We start from the raw sequence: 16,748 nt of genomic DNA on the forward strand, positions 1-16,748 counted from the left end.
CATAAAAAATCACAAAAGGCAAAGTTTGCTAAAAACCTGATAGGTGACGTAAATAGCACAGTTACTTAAATTAACTGTGAGACTGGGTTAAGGTAAGAAACTAAATATAGGGTTAGGAACGAAGTTATTAATTGGGTATATTGCTGCCCTAACCGTCAGTATATTCACACATTTTTGCTTTTAAATATTCTATAATGCTCTTTGCGCCATCCATCGGTATTTAACAAACTTTTCTAATGTGAGTTCTTACGATAGTAAAATATCTAATAATTGCCCCGTCCATAAAGCGACTCGCTACAAATGACACGGTATAAGTTACTTTTCTAGGTAGAGCTACTAACGCAAGAACTCACAGTAGCCAGGTTTGGGAATTTCCGATAAGTGACGTAACGGAACATAGGCGTTTACGGAGACATTGTTTCCTGAAACGATAAAAAAAATTCTGCTTCTGCACATTGCTGACTGGGCAATTATTGTCACTATAAACGCCTATGCTCCGTTACGTCACCTATCGGAAATTCCCAAACCTGGCTACTGTGAGTTCTTACGTTAGTAGTTCTACTACTTTTCTATGGTATGTCTATAATTTTAGTAATCAGGGGAAAAATACTGTTTATTGCGTTTTATATAACGGTGCGCAAAATATTTTGTACTGTTTACAATGTATTTACAAATTGATGAAGGACTTTTATAAGTGCCATAAAAACAAAAATCAATAGTGCATGGATTAAGACGAAATAAAAGTTTCAAAGCAGACCGAAAACGCAAAGCTTACCGTCGATCCAATTTCTGATTAAAGAAACATGGCTTTACACCCCGGGGAATCCCGGCTCTGCGCACTCTACTCCAAATGACGTCACATCAATCAATGTCCACGATGTTTCAGATTCGAGTATCACAAGAGGGCCTCCTGAATCACCTCACAAATTTTTTATAAAATTAAACGTTTTTCCCCTTGTTTTCTTTTCTCGCAGTCTTGTCCTAAAATCGTCATGACAATTATAATAGAACTTTAGTTTATTGGTTGGGTGTGTTGGGTATTTTTTTTTAAAACAGCAAATACAAACAGTTAGCCTAGTTATAATGAAACTTGGTTTTATTTTGTAAATATTGTTTGTGTTTGGTATTATACTAGCTTTTTGCTCAAGTTCTTGGATCTTAGAAGTGCACTTGCTGCAAGCTTAATATACCTAAAAAGAAATATGCTTTCATTATGGTCGACTGCGTTGAATTAGTATTACCTTAAAACCTTGGCAAAAGGCGATGTAGTAAATTTGCATAAAAACGTAAGGCAGACAAAAGGTGCGACGGGTAAAGTGTTCTTTGGTGCAGTAAAGCGGGGTAATAAACAGTTTTGTATTCACCTTGACTTAAAGTTTATTTAGGGCACATAAAAACTGGGACAAACTGGAAAAATGTTTGTCGAAAAATTAAATATTTTTGCTTCTTGTTTGCATTTTATACAAGTGACGCCAAAACATCGTTTTTTAATATTGTCATCAATAAAAATCAGACGTGATCTTAAAAACCAAGTCAAGTGCAGGTGGTTGTGTGTCCAAAACGTTAGTTTAAACACACGTTTAAAACCCTTAACTTCACACAAAACGGATGGGCCAGAAAATGTAATTACTTCCCAAAATCGTGTGCCAATATTCGCCCAAGGCCTTAATCTGGGATGTCATTAACTTAATCAGAACAATAATTGCCAGACACGGCGAAAAACTAGTGCGTTCCGATATCGTTTGAATTCTAGAGAACATACGTCAAGGCTAGGCTATATCACGTAATGATGGGAAAAGTAAATGGGCGGATATGTCTGCTGGGACACAAGAACTCGAGACCAATACAGACAAGAATTAGAAGTGAAAAGGTTTTGACACAGGACGGATGCAATGCTCTTAATTCAAAATGTAAGCCCTCTTATGCTGGTATTAGTGACTTTAGGCGTTGCAAACGGGGCACGTAATAATCTTTACGGGCAGCCGAGTAGTTGGAAAGCAGATAGACGTTGCGAGCATTGCTTGGTAAGTACCACAATGGTCATGCGGCCTACTTAGCCTTGAACATTTCAAAAACAGTTTATTGGTTTGTAGCTTAAACGAAGATACATTTGTGAATATGGCCAACCGTGTCAAAGGGGAGTATTTCGTGACAAGCTTTATCGAACCGCATTCATTAACCACTGCTTTGGTGTGAATATGTTAAACTCTCAAGAAGTTAACAACTTTTTACATCAATTACAAGACAGTGACCCCAACTGGGATGCAAGTTTGCAGGTAAACTTTGGCAAGTAGGCCTGCGTAAAGTTCGTAGAATTTGTTTCTTGTAACAAAAGGTTTTTAATTTTATGTTGTTATTTCTGTGCTTGTTGACTTTACTCAAACACGTATTTACAACTATATGACCTTTAGATACTGTTGCGTGTAATCAACGACTCGGGTTTGTGGACAAGCACATATTTTACAACACAAACCCCGTGCTCACTGCTTCCACAAGGAGTTAAACACCGCGCAACTCGAACAATTGATGACAGGTTACTGTTAGCACGTGACCACCTACCGACTGGCCGAGCACAATCGAAAAATACTGACCCTAAGGATCGGTATTATTCAGTCCAACAGTTTCGATGTCCTATAAATGATTCAATTGTTTGGCGAGAGAGGTACCGTTACTGTGAATCAAGGGACAAGGTAGAAGGAAAAACTGGATGCGTTTGTAGGTACGGGAGTTAAATATCGATGTTAAAACCTTAGTATTGTCAAAACGTCAATAGCAACTATAACCGTTTTCAACAAGTAAAAGAGTTATTTACACTTTAAATTTTACCTAAATTTATAACAGGGATTAGCCCTAAAATTCCTATTCAAAGTTGCTGGGTCAAGACTCACGATTTCTGTTTAGTAACAACTTGGGAGTGTTTATAAAAACCAAAATTTGCCTTGATGATTACGGTTACCAGACGAAGAAATGCAGATACAAGCCAAAACTTATAAACTGCAATTGTTCTACAACAACTTCCTTGTCAACAACCACAACAACAACTATAACTCGGCAAGTATGCTTGTGAACATAAATCGCTTGGAATGGGAAACACGAATGTAAAGCTAAATGTGCTATAAAATAATCATCTATTAACTGTTTTATAATTACAGACAGGAAACCACAGCGGAACTGGTCAATGCCACTGCTTTTAAACTGCTTGAAAACATTTCCCTCGCTTACCAACTATCAACTACAGAAACAGCCATACCAACCTCCAACCAGCCAAACCTTACTCCAGTTGTAATAGTTTTATGTGTTGCTCTCTGCATCTTGATTGCTCTTATCGCCTGTTACGTCATAAGGAAGCGATTCTTGAAACCACCAACTGAACAAGACTGGAGAACTTTGGTAATAAAGGAATGGCAGAAAATTTTGTGCACGTTAGCTAGATAAGTGCTACTTAATTACGCTTGCAATAGTCGCGGTTGAATACTTATATTTGTATTAGTTGAATACTTATTTTCGGCATTCATATTCGAATTTTACCACGGTTTTTAATTTCAGCAACACGGAATCGAACCATCTGTACAGATCGCCCCTTCACCTCTGCCTGACGCAGGATACCTGAGTGTTGGAAATCAACCCGAACAAAGGGTCTACCAAACCATTGAATCTGACGTTGCCCCTCCAGTGCCCATACGACTATTTTCAATTGCTAGTTCCGGGACTATTACATCGTCAGGCTCCCGTTCAAGGTTGTTTCGACAAACTGCACTTTCGCTGTCAAACGAGGTTCTTCGTCGAAACACCGAGAGTCGTCGGCAAAATGACGCTAGCGTAAGGAAAGAAGGGGATTATGCAACAATTAGCGCGAGAATAGACGACCGCATGTACGATTTGCCTCCAGATTGCATGGACCTTGAGTCTAGTGGTGGAAGTACGGTTGGAAACATTTACGCTTCTCCATGTGATGCAAAGTTCACAGACGATGAAAATGAAAGCGATATTAGGGTTAATCCACTCTATTCTAATAATGACTCTACATAGTCGAAAAATATTGACTACCACTGTCACCATGGGCGTCAGGACGTAGGGGCACTCCACCCCCCCTGGAATTTCACCCCAAAATTACAATATTTTTTCGAGAAACTGAATGAATGAAAAGAGGTAATGCTCTTAGAAGGGAAGTTGCTATAGTCAAAGCAAATGTCTACACAAGCGACATTAACGATGTCTGCTTTGTTTATTTATCTGGTGTTGTTTGAACAGCCTCAGTCGGTTTTATGCTTTTTGAACGGACAAAATGGTACATAGTTGCGTGGCTGTGCGTGTATTTTTCATCATTGTATTCTGCTTATATTTTATACCATGTGTACATACTTACTTGATGTAGTAATCTATCCATGCAATCGTGTATTTATCAAAATTCCCCCCCTTTGGAAATTTTTCTGCCGCCCCCATGCCTGGTTGCAGGTTGAGGCACTTTAATAACGTCCTACCCTATCTATCGTGTACAGGTAGGGAAAATTAAATTGTGTGTTAACAGAGGACGAAGTTACTGGTTGAATTATATTCCATAAATGTTTTTTGACTTGCCTGTCAAACTTCGTTGTTGCTTTTAAATATGTGGTATTAAAGTTACATTTTTCGGACTCTTAACATCTCTATACAAGTGATTTTGTCGTAACAACTGTTTGTACAACTGAAAAGCAACTTTACCAACAACACAGCTAAGGCCATTTAGGTAGGTTGCTACATCTTATAAGGAACTTTGCAATACAGACTCATACAAACCACTGCAAACCCCACACGCGCTAAGACATGTTTACAGTAAGTTTTTACATTGTATCAATCAAAATTCCCCCTAAAAAGGCCTAGTTTGACAGAGAAAACAAAAGCACATAACATGACACAATACGTAAAAAATATGTACGGTTAGGGTTATAGGGGTATGGTAGTACACTTAAAAGAAATTCTTTTTGAAATTTGTTTTTCCCATACAAAGAACGTATCGAAAATCAAAAATGATGTCCACACACAGGTTTTTTTAAAGGTTTGGTTTGGGTGACCGCTAAGTAGTTTTAAGAGACCGCAAGTGTTTCATTTAAATACCAAAAATAGCCATATTTGCTTAAACGAATTATTTATTAGGCTACTGGCAAATTTTGGGAAACCGCTGGCGAAATTTGCAAAACACCTTAAAAAAAACACTGTCCACACATCATAACTACAAAATACGTGGTTATAGTTCACACATAAACATAAGAGTTAATAAATGCTACATAATTCTGGAGATTCTAGCTGTATTTATAAACTAATCACAAACCCCGATTTTAACATCATAGTTCGGAACAACACGTGGAAACCTGGACGTACAGTCGGAAATACGAACAGAAAATAATTCATTGTGATAGAGTCCACAGGACTCGGGTTTTACGTTTAAATTGTCACATACATTATGTACAAGACTTTTGCCCTTGATTTGGAATGCGGCCGATTTAAAGAACAATGTGCAAACCAAAATAATCTAAAAAACCGATGCATGTAACTTTAAAATACAATATAAACGATTCTTACAAAAACGAAAGCATTCGAAAAGATTTTGACTGGACGAAACGGAATGTTTGCTTCAAATCGTAGTAACTACGCAGTAAAAATAAAGCAAATGTAAAACATTTTTGATTCATATAAACGTTTAAAGAGGCCAAAATTTACATACACCACATGCTGCACAACTATTGATTAACATTTTGTATTTGTATTTACATCATAAAAATATGACGCAAAGGTGTTTTACATGGGGATGACTATACGGTAAAAACAGTTCTAGGCTATATAGCATTTTTTGTCAAACTTACAATTAGAAAAGAGCTCTACCAAAAGCAGGCCGAATAAAAAGACCCAAAAAGTTATTTACAAGCAAGTGTCTCTTGTGGCCCCGGCTCATGTAGGTTTATGTGCACTCTGGAAGAATTTTGGAGCATTTTTTGCACTTAACGTTGGTAGTGACTCTCAGTGTAATAATGTCGGAGTAAACTCCACAATGGGGACAACGCTGTTGTTCCAAAAGTCGAACACAGTGAGCTTCTGCTCCATTGTAAGTGTGGAAACCGATGAAAAACTCAACTCTCTTTCTGTTTTCCGCATTGCTCCTTGCGTGCAGGCTGTACTTCTTCGGGTTAAAATAGACGTCCACCATTTTACCCCCGATCGGTTTTTTGAGTTCCACCGATATCCAACCAACACTGGGGCTTGAGCGCTTTTCTTTGGGTGAAATGATGTTACCTGTACACACTTGTAGCATCGACATGGGTTGTTGATTGCTCCACATTTTTTCTCCATCATCCCAGATTCCCAGTTCTTTTCGAGGTATCAGCTTTTTCATAGTAAGGGATTTGTGTGCTCCCAACATCTCGATTGTTTTGTCATAATGAGCAATGCGCCCGGAACGGAAGGAGTCGCGCAACTTGGTTGAAGCGTTTAAATTTTCTCTTCGCTTCTCCACGGAGTCGTCTTTATAAATTGCCAACAGAAAGCGACATGCGTAGAGGTAAACAGGTGCATATCCCCACTTTTCATTTCGTTCATTCCATTGCTCGATCAATTTGACCATGGAAGCAATCTCATATGTGTCTTCAGCATCAGCGTGTCTCATTATACGAAGCCATGAAAACATGTCAATAGACGTATTCACCCGCACGCCTTTTGATAATATGCCATGAAGCAGAACATCGTATAGCAATACCAGTTCTTTTACAAGATCTGCCTGATCGCACGAATTTTTCATTGTTTCAATCAAATTCATTTTTTGTGTAATAACCCTCCGCGCCGCGGGCACGTTTTGATGAATATTTTCGGGTTTGAAGACGATGCTGTCAGGTCGGACTTCGTTGTAAAACATGTTGTAATCGTTCACGCATTTGCTGTAGTCTTCTATTTTGCGAAGCTCACTGGGTTTTGTGGAAGATTTACTCTCCTTTAACAAACGTTTACATTCGTAGAAAGATTCTCGTACTATTTCTGCCAGACCGACATCGTGCACGTCAAGGGTTCCGTCAATTGATGCTTGGCAGCCCCCATCAATTCTGTTATGTACGTATTCAGCCATTAACAGGCGAATCTTGATTTCGCCTAGATATCCATACGAGAAATTGTTGGCTACCAGCTTTGATGCTTGTTGAAATTGATTGATACCTTTTCGACAGTACAAAAGAGCGTTTGGGATATCGTTTTGACGAATAAGATGATTGACGTGCTTGTGATAACTGTATCCAAAGGTGTTATGTGTTCTTCCCGTGACATCGTCGCTGCATTTCTTTCTGGCCAGTTTTACAGCGATGGTTAATGTTTTTTCAGCTTTGTCAAACTGATGAGCGAAGCCATACTGTTTTCCTAAGTATGCTTGAATTTCCGAATTGTCCGGAAAGGCTTCGGCCAAAGTTTCTACAATTGCGATAATCTCTGGCCTCCCACCTACACTTTCGACGTCATGCAACAAGCGAGAATACCTCTGTCGTGTGGGCTGATGACCCCTGCGGATGATCATTTTGGTCAAGGGTAGCACAATAGATGGTGGACTAAGGGAGCCAACTTCGGCCTTCACCGACCTAATAAAATCGATAACCAAGTCAGGAAGCTCTTTTCGTGCGGCTGCAGAAAGTGTTTCCCCAGTTTGTTGATTGCCGTAAGCTTCCGGAGACACTAACACATATTCGAGGATTTCCTTGGCCACTCGGGAGTAAATCATTTTCCATTCACCTCTGCTACTTTCAGTGATAAACTGTTGACCTTTAAATGGAAGATCGTTGAGATCAACCGATTTTGGTGCAACTCCAAGCAGATTTCTAAACGTATTTTTGCTGATACCAACCTCCCCGTAATACAGCAAGAGAGAAAGAAAAGCAACGGTCTTTTGCCACGATAAAAGAGGTGTTTTGGACGGAGCCATGTAACCTGTTATGTAAGACCTAATGCCCTCGTAATCCAAACTGAACGCGGTTAAGCCAAACTCATAGAGTTGTACGCCGAGGCATCTATTAACCTCCTTGTTTAGGTTGTCTAACGCGTTTTTGGTGTCTGGTGAAAATCTTACAAGAGTATTAGACAGGTTCGTCGCTTCCTTGGGTGAGACAAAGTTGGAGAGTTTAAGCTCACTTTCTTTCGGGTAAAGTTCGTTCAAGTTTTCATAATATCTTGATACGTGTAGGATTAGGAGCTCAATGCCACGTTGCGTCAAAAGTGTTTGCACGTCGGAGTCGCTTCCGCCATCCAAGAGAACGATCACTGGCATATGTGTTAACTCATATACATCCTTCAGGTGCAATAGAACTTCTGATATTGAGCTGCATGGCATTTTGACTGAAATACACGGAGCATCTTGTCGCAGTTTCCAAAGCAGTTGTCTGGCAAAAGTTGACCCCCCTCCACCAGGACCATGATGTAACTCGACAACAGTAGATCTCCATCTATTGTTGACTAAACAACGAATTTGTTCACATGCGGCATCCTGAGCATCCCGGTCAATTGCTATCTGACCATAACTCAAGTGGTCCCAAGTAACCTCGCCACCTTGGAGGAAGGATTTTCCATACATCTTGGTTTCACGCTGTTTCATCAATTCTTCGGATATCACGTGGTCTATCGGCAAAATTTCAAGCGTTTGGTTTATTCGCCGGATGACGTCACGTTTCACGTCGATGGTTGCAGTGTTTCCGTTGTCATTTATTCCTGGCAATCGAAATCCCTTGGAAATGGTGTTCGGCGGCGTCATTTGACTGAGACAATCATTAATATCGGCCAAAGAAATAATCACCATCCGACTTAAAACTTTATACTTTTTTAAAACTCTCTGAAGATGCTTTGTGGGTTTTGAAGTGCAAACCCACAAATCAACGGGAAAAGAATGGTTCTTTGATCCATCAGAAAATCCTTTGCGAATGTTTGACAGCATTTCCTCCAAATAGTCGAAACTTTCCTCGTCTGTATTGTCGTCTGTATTGTACCACAATACAAGAAACACGGGAGACAAATCGGGGCAGCAGTAGTCAGCCATTTCGCGAAAAATTGTATTCATCGTTTCTTCGTTCTCTGCTTTCCAATCCATAAACTCTCCCGAGTGAACTGAATCCTGATTTTCACACATGCCTTTCATAAATAGCCAATCTGTCGTCGAATCATTCAAACTGCTAATATCATCAGAAAAGGCTGAAATTTGTATTTCTGCCCGTTCTGAAATTTTTGGCTCCAGCTGATTGAGCAACCCGCTTTCCCGACTCTTCACGTCAAAGTCGAAAACTCGCAACCAGGGCACGTTCGCTATTGCACTTACATCACCTGGTGTGTTCTGAATGTCACTTACCAGAAAACATCCTGTTCCCCTTCCTTCCAACTTTTGCAAGATGTTTCTCATTGACTTAATGCCTTCCATTTCGCTTTCAGTTCTGACCTGCTGGGTAAGCTGACTTTCGTGGTTGTCCAGCCATTCCTCGCTCTTTGATTTTGGACTCTGGTGATGAAAATCTTGAAGCCGAAGTTTGTCTTCAACTCTCGTTGCCCAACTTTTATAAACCAATCGACCATTTTTGCTGAACCTTAGTACTTTTTTTCTAACCTCCAATATGTAACTGTAGTTTGTAAAATCCACAAACCTTGGAAATTGCCTCATTTGAAAATTTCCAAACTCTTTTTTGAACAAAGTCAAAACACTGTCCATTGACTTTTCTAAGAAGGGGGCGCATAGTAAAGAAATGTAAAGGTTCCATTTTTCGTCATCTTTTCGTTGCGCCTCGTTTTCTGCAAAAACAACAGCAGTCTTAGTGTTTATTCAACATTGCGGAAAAAATCGCTAAATGGAATTGAAAAAAAGTAAACGATTGTAAATCTGAATGGTATAAATCGAAGAATACACTGTTGCTGCCAGGCATAACGTATCAACAAAATTTTAGCTCTTCCGGCAGTTTTTTTTTAATATGCCAACGTTTCGATGTCTCATACGAAACACCTTCATCAGGATAATGACATAAATAAATCGAAGGTTGAGAAAAATACAGCGAAAGGATCCACCATTTAAAGTAGTTTAGCTAAATGGGTGCTTTTCCCACCATTTTTGGTTCGGCGCAACAATTACCACCTGCCTCAACGGCAGGGGCGTCTCGTGCTAGGGTGCTGCGGAGCTGCAGCACCCCCTAGATATTTGTACTTAATATTCCTACCACAATATTAAAGATAGCTTTCATTATACTCTAGTTTCGTGACGTTCATGACGTTTTGCAGTTGTGCGCATGCGCACTTGGAAAAGCTACATGCCGGGGCGAAATAGGCGACAGGGTGCTGCGGCTGGCGTAGCACCACCAATCACGTAGCGTGTGAACCGGCCTGTAGTTGTGTTGTCTGTTCCGGGTCTACTGTGCTCCAAAGCCAAACCCGTGTACTATATTCTTAAGTTCGGCAGTGAGGTAAGTTAAATAATTATTTTGCCATCTTTCAATTTATTAGTTTGAAGTTAGTCGTGATTTTTTAAAAAGACTGTAAGTGGGCTTCAGTTTTTGCATTTATCATTGAATTAAAAAGTGTATCTAGCACCTTGAAAAAGAAAAAAGGTCATCTAACGCCTTGAAAAGTCACGAATAAATTTTATAATAAATAACTGAATTAAAAAGTTTTAAGACAAAATAGGATAAAACATCTGCTATTACAAATATGTCATGCAGGAATAGGCAACATCAAGAAATACTCGGTTTTAGTTCTGAATGCTACCAAAAGAAAAAAACAGCTCTGTGACTGTAAAGTTTAATGCCTCACTGAAATTCAGGCAATATGAAGTGCAGGACAAACAATTGCAGAAGCAACAGGAATTTTGAAACAACTGAGTGATGACAATTTCAAGTTTTGGTTTCTCAACACATCATGTGGACAGTATTTGCAACCAAGTGCAATTATGTGTATTGATATAATGGACATGTACTGTTTCTCTAAACCAGGGGTGGCCAACCTGCGGCTCGCGAGCCGCATGCGGCTCTTTGCCTGGTTTTATGCGGCTCTTACGTTGTTGTGGAAGTTTGGGGCCACTGCGGATTTCTTGGTTAGTTTGTGGCTATGACATTTTGCTTTTAAACAAACTTACTATCGGTCTGGCCACAAACCTTGCCCTGAAACTGCAACCTTATTAGGCAAATGGCTTGATTATGATGCCACATATTCAATTGTTGAACAATGAATGATTCCTCATTGTTTCGTACAATGCAAATAAGACACAAAGCCCAAGCAATATTTACAACAACGTGTTCCAAAATTAATAATGTTTCAATCCGTTGTTTTTCGGGTTATTACCAACGTTATTTTATGGGCAGACTGTCTATTGGTTGTGGGTTTGAGTTGAGCGATTGTTGGTGTTGAATACATTAGTGACGTTGCAATGAATTTAGTTTCACCACCTTGCATTTTTGTAAAACTCGACGCCTACTTGGGGGCGTGTGCGTTAGATGGCAGTACCGCAAAGTTTAAAGCAGGGAAAATCTTTTAAGTAAACCATATTTGTCAAGTTAGCCTTCAAAATGACAGAGAAAAAAAGATTTCAGTACCTCACCAGACATGAATCTCACCGCTCGTTACTGATAGTAAGAGAAAAAAAGGATATTTTAATTTGTTTGTTTGTGTTTGTGGGATTCGTTAAAATGAGTGTTTGTGTGTAGGACAGTGCAAATCATTCATTGTTAAAAATGACTGGCCCGTGGTCTGTACAAGTCAAATTGTGTCATTACTATGTTTGTGTGCGACATTTAGAATAAATCTGGCTAATACAGGTCGCTCATGTTGGCCTATGTGTATAATGTGGCTCTTTGTGGTAACACAATAACAAATGTGGCTCTTAGGCATTGACCGGTTGGCCACCCCTGCTCTAAACAGTAGCTGCTAATTTACTTCACAGGAAGTGTTTCTTAAGAATGAACATTCTACAGAGGAGATAGTAGTGACCGCCAACCAAAGAAAGGCTATAGTTACTGAAATAAAAATGTTTTTGTAGATCTGATGTTCATGATCACTTTGATAATAATCTAGATCAGTGCTTGTCAACCTTTTTTGAAGCGATACACTCTTTTAACGTTCACTCAAAATTTGTACACCCCAGTGAAAAAATTATTCAACCCTGTAACACACTGATTCTGTGGTCCTAACAGAAATAATGATGAGCAAAATACCAACAAGCCATAATCCACTTTCTAATTCAAAAAGAACTACCATTAACAACGATTATGAAGTGAAATGATAAACTTTGACGTCACAAATAGAGTTTTGTAGCTTAAAATCTACGTACACTTGATATGCATGTTGTGCCATATATTGTACACACCAGTCAGTCTGTTAAACCGAAACCTGCCTATTGTGATACCTAGTCATAGGTATATTATATTTTGTATCTGGTACACCCCAGTACACCCCATCAAAGTGGTACACCCTTTAAAAATTATGGTACACCCCGGGGTGTACAATACACCCCGGTTGAAAAGCACTGATCTAGATGATGTTTTGACAAGTTAAATTATTAGGATAACAAATCTTTTTTTGCAATTTTCATGAGTGGATGCAAACTTTTCTAAAGGAACACCATTATTTCCAAAAGACTTGCACTTGCAGTGCTAGCACTAAATAAAAAAACAATTTCTTAGTTGTCATTTGAAAATCAATATTTGGAATTTGGAAATTGTTATAACCGGTTATTCTTAAATGTTTTCCAACTGAAATACTTTTCGACTCTTTATTACTATTATTTATTACTATTTTGTTCCATATATTGGGTTATTGTTCTAAATTATTGTTGTGTTTTGCCGTATTTACAACCGCTTCGTTTCAAGTCTGTGTCACGTGTATTTTTTCCACAGTGTTACTACACGTTATTGAGTTTGGCCAATTGCAATGCAAGTAAACAAAATTCCCCAATGATTCCGTCTGCTGTTTACACTCGTGAACACTAATGCGTAACGAAAATTACGTCACAATGGAGTGCTAATTAAGATTTGTATTACTTGTTTTTAAACACAAAACAATGGCTGGAAATCTAGTAATTTATATATGTTTAATATATAAATTTCTTTTCTTATATATGTTTAATAAAGGCTAAAATTTGGAGCAGCGCCCCCAGAAATTTTTGGCACGAGCCGCCACTGCTCAACGGTTTGGAGTATATACCCAACCTCAGTTCTTATTAGGTAGCCTATATATGCAATAGAGCGCATAATGCATTTTTACAACGCAGTTTCTATCAAATAATTAATAAACACTTGAAACGTAAAAGCAGCATTAACTTTAATGCGTTTTCATTGCGCACAACCTCAAGAAAAATGTGTAAGGACAGGTCAGTAGCGGAAATGTCGAAGATTTGAATTATATACTTTTAATTTTAGCAACAGCAATGCTTGGTCATGGCGACGAAAACCGTACCTTGAGTAAAATTAGCGCAAAAATGCCTTTAAAACATTGACATTTATCTCAAGGTTGCGTTTACTGTAAGCGCCATGTGCCATTTTAATCTGGGTAAATGGCAATGTAATACGAGATTCAGTTCAGTCAACCTTAACGAAATAAGCCAGCAACACGAAACAAGCACACCACATTGCAAGATTTAGTTTGACGCGATGCAGGGGCGCGTTTGTTTTATTATGACGTATGATGCAAACCACGCCCAAAGTTTCAGGTTTTACACCAGTCAAGTTTGTGTCGTTGTGGAGCAGTTTTAATTGGTAAACGAGGATTGAATTTGTAATTGATTTGAATTTTTTTAACTGTATTAATCCGACCTACATAAACGTTTTTGATCTTATTATCCGATTTACATAAACGTTTTGAATATTTAAATAGCTTTTTCATTGCAGAGATATATTACTTGTGTGTTAGAATAGTTTCTTGCAACACAGCAACATCAATGAGAATGCTACGGACAAGATAGCAATTAAAATAGTAAAACACATGTTTTTGTCATGTTTTCGCGATTAAAATAATTCCTGACAATCTGGGTAGATGGCCGAGTTTAAAAAAGATCAAGCAACCAATCTCAGATGCCCAAATATAAACGGAGTTGGAAACTAATATCAGTCACCAAAAGAAAAAAGAACCGTGCATCTGGATAAAAAGGCAATTTGCTTAAGCTAACATTTATATTTACAAAGGCCAAGATGACTATAAAGTATCATAAAAACTATACTGTAAGTGAAAAAAATTAAACAAAAATTTATGTACAATGGGAAATATGGCCACTGACCAAATGTTAATTACCACCTTATAGGGTGTAAATTTCCACCACCAATGGTGACATTTTTAGACGACCAATTTTGTGGGTAATCTTTGGCCGTATTGCGAGACAAATGTAGAAACGACCGATCCAAATAACACGTTTCGGTAAACCGTTTTATTAAAGATAACTTTATATTATATGCTGGGTTTTATATGCTTATATTATAGCAAGTGCCCCCTCTTGCCCCTACGTGTCGGCGCCCGTGGGGACGTTGATCTGATTGAAACTATTAACGTCACACACAGCCCACAATGGTCAAACTTAGGTAAGGTATTTACAGAAACTTTTACAGATATTTTTGCTCACCTGCTTCCTTATGGGCTTCAATGAACCGAGTCACAGCTTTGGCGGATTCATTCACATCCATTACCGGAACTTTCACCTGAATCTGTCCACGTAAAAGTTGGGTTGTTGGTTCATTGTTCTGGTACAACACTAAAGTGGTGCACCCCAACAGATATTCAGGATTGGATCTCTGAAGAAGGTCTCCCAACTTTTCGCCATGTTCGTCAGACATAATAACGATTCTACACAAATTACATTCATTAGTAAGTTTATAACTTAGTACAAATAGTGTAATAAATCGTTCTAATTAATATAGCGTCTCCGCCAAACAAGCATTCAAGCTGCAATCATCCTATTAAGTGTGGATGCACGCGTTTTATTCAGAAAAAGGAACTACTGCAAACTAACTTGAATTTAGCGTGGTGAATTCTTGACATCAGGTTTGGGGTTTCGCCTCGACCGGCAATGCATTGATATGGCAACACTTTGTATGTGCCACTGAGGCGAACCTCGATTTGTTCCGTTAACGCGAGATCGTCTTTGTGGCAGATTAAAGTGACATCGCCATTTTCCATTTGCGAAGAAGAAACTTCTACAAAACAATAGGTAGGCTATATATTTGGTAATTGGGTTTCGAAGAGAATATTAAAAAAAAAAACGTTTGCAATATTTTTGTTTCATTTAAGTTTTATCCTATACCATGGGTCTGCAACCCCTGATGTAAACTTTCAACCGCCAGGGGAATACAGGCCTAGTCATGAAACAGTAAAGTTGCGTATTCGCATTAAAAATGCGGGCACATTATGGCCATCTTTGTCGCATTTACAATTTATTTAAAATGAAATAGTTCCACCAGAGTTTCTTTTGTAATGCTTAAAACCGCTCCTATACAAGTTGTTGCTACATACACAGGACACTCTCAGTAGATTACGAGATGCGTTTTGAACCGCTGAGTTCCACAAACATGGTGTTGAAACATTTTGTGGTCTAACGAATCAGACGCGTGACGTCACACAATGCGCATCAGTTTGACGTTCGATTCGCTCAAACTTTGGTAGGCCGACCAAACACACCGCAACAGAGACGTTACTTCTTTTGTATAGCAACTTGTTTTAACCACTTTTCACGGTCTATCTCATAGACCATGAGGGGTCTTTTGGAAACCTCCGGCTCACAGAATGTTGGATGAAGAAACATCGGCGAACAGCAAATATAGTTTATTTCGAGTGATCCCTGATTCAGGTTCGTGTGAATTTGCGGGTTCTTGCTTCTATTTTCGGTTTACAAATTGAATGTTGGATTACAAATCGAGCCTAGCCTATACTGGTTCATGGAGGCTGGTATCGCTGACAGCGGTTTTGCACGGACTTTACACTGCTAAGTAGGTTATGCTGGTAATATTTGTTGCTTCACAAAAACACAACTGTGATTTTTTATTTACCGTTGCCAATTTCCGAGACGACAAGAAATTGCTTTGAGGCTACGAAAAAACAAACAAAAAGCGTGGTTGATTTTGGTAAGATTGTTAATTGGTCATACGTTTTTTTCTTCTGAAACGAACATGTCAACAAATCTTAGTGGGCGGGGACCAAAAAATACCACAACCAATTTTGTGGCCAAATATTAGTTTAAATCGGAATGCATAGGCCTAAATTAAATTAAATTTGAGTGTCATATAGGCCTAGCCTGCTGTAATGTGTCCCTTGTTTACCCAATTCTCAGCCTTTGTTTAACCAAAGCCTAAGTGAAAAATATTAATTTCTAGATGTATAATAAAATGTTTATCAAAGTTCAGCATTAAAATGCGATGGAACTGCTAATGAGTTTTTGTCCGCAGAAACAATATGTCACAAAAGATTAAGTATCCATATTGACTGAATGTGAAATAATACAGGGAATAGGCTTCATATTTGTATCAGGTAACGTGGAACGACAATATGGTGAAACGATAGTTTTAACACAATGTTTAGTCATTTCATTAATTAATAGGCTAATAACATGAAACAGATTGATGCTTTCCATAATGCCATGTGCAAGCCTGTAGCCTAGCCTGCATGGTTTCATGTTTGCAAAAAGTCATGTAGGCTACACGATAGGCCTATCTTATATTACGTTATTTACGTTCAAACGGAATTACCTGATCTGCTGTCAATGTTGCTGTTTCTTCTCATCTTGTTGGTTTTCAATCTTATAA

At 38.6% G+C, this 16,748-nt stretch overlaps 1 protein-coding gene across 1 annotated transcript; it reads right to left on the reverse strand.

Moving 5' to 3' along the window:
- Nucleotides 1–5,787: 5,787 nt before the first annotated feature.
- On the reverse strand, nt 5,788–15,142 carry LOC145225391 (uncharacterized). Its single transcript, XM_080092073.1, has 3 exons — nt 14,963–15,142; nt 14,576–14,796; nt 5,788–9,774 (listed from the first exon to the last, which is right to left on the reverse strand). Exons 1-3 carry the CDS (start codon nt 15,127–15,129, stop codon nt 5,936–5,938), a joined length of 4,227 nt encoding a protein of 1,408 aa, XP_079948199.1. The 5' UTR covers nt 15,130–15,142; the 3' UTR covers nt 5,788–5,935.
- Nucleotides 15,143–16,748: the final 1,606 nt, after the last annotated feature.

This window comes from Phallusia mammillata, chromosome 4 (genome assembly GCF_965637545.1).
Source record: "Phallusia mammillata chromosome 4, kaPhaMamm4.hap1.1, whole genome shotgun sequence".
NCBI lineage: Eukaryota > Metazoa > Chordata > Ascidiacea > Phlebobranchia > Ascidiidae > Phallusia > Phallusia mammillata.

Coding starts and splice junctions, on each gene's coding strand:
- LOC145225391 (XM_080092073.1), bottom strand. CDS start 15,129: ATGGAAAATGGCGATGTCACTTTAATCTGCCACAAAGACGATCTCGCG. Junction 14,797..14,962: donor ATTCACCACGCTAAATTCAA/GTTAGTTTGCAG, acceptor TAATTTGTGTAG/AATCGTTATTATGTCTGACG. Junction 9,775..14,575: donor TGAAGCCCATAAGGAAGCAG/GTGAGCAAAAAT, acceptor TTGTTTTTGCAG/AAAACGAGGCGCAACGAAAA.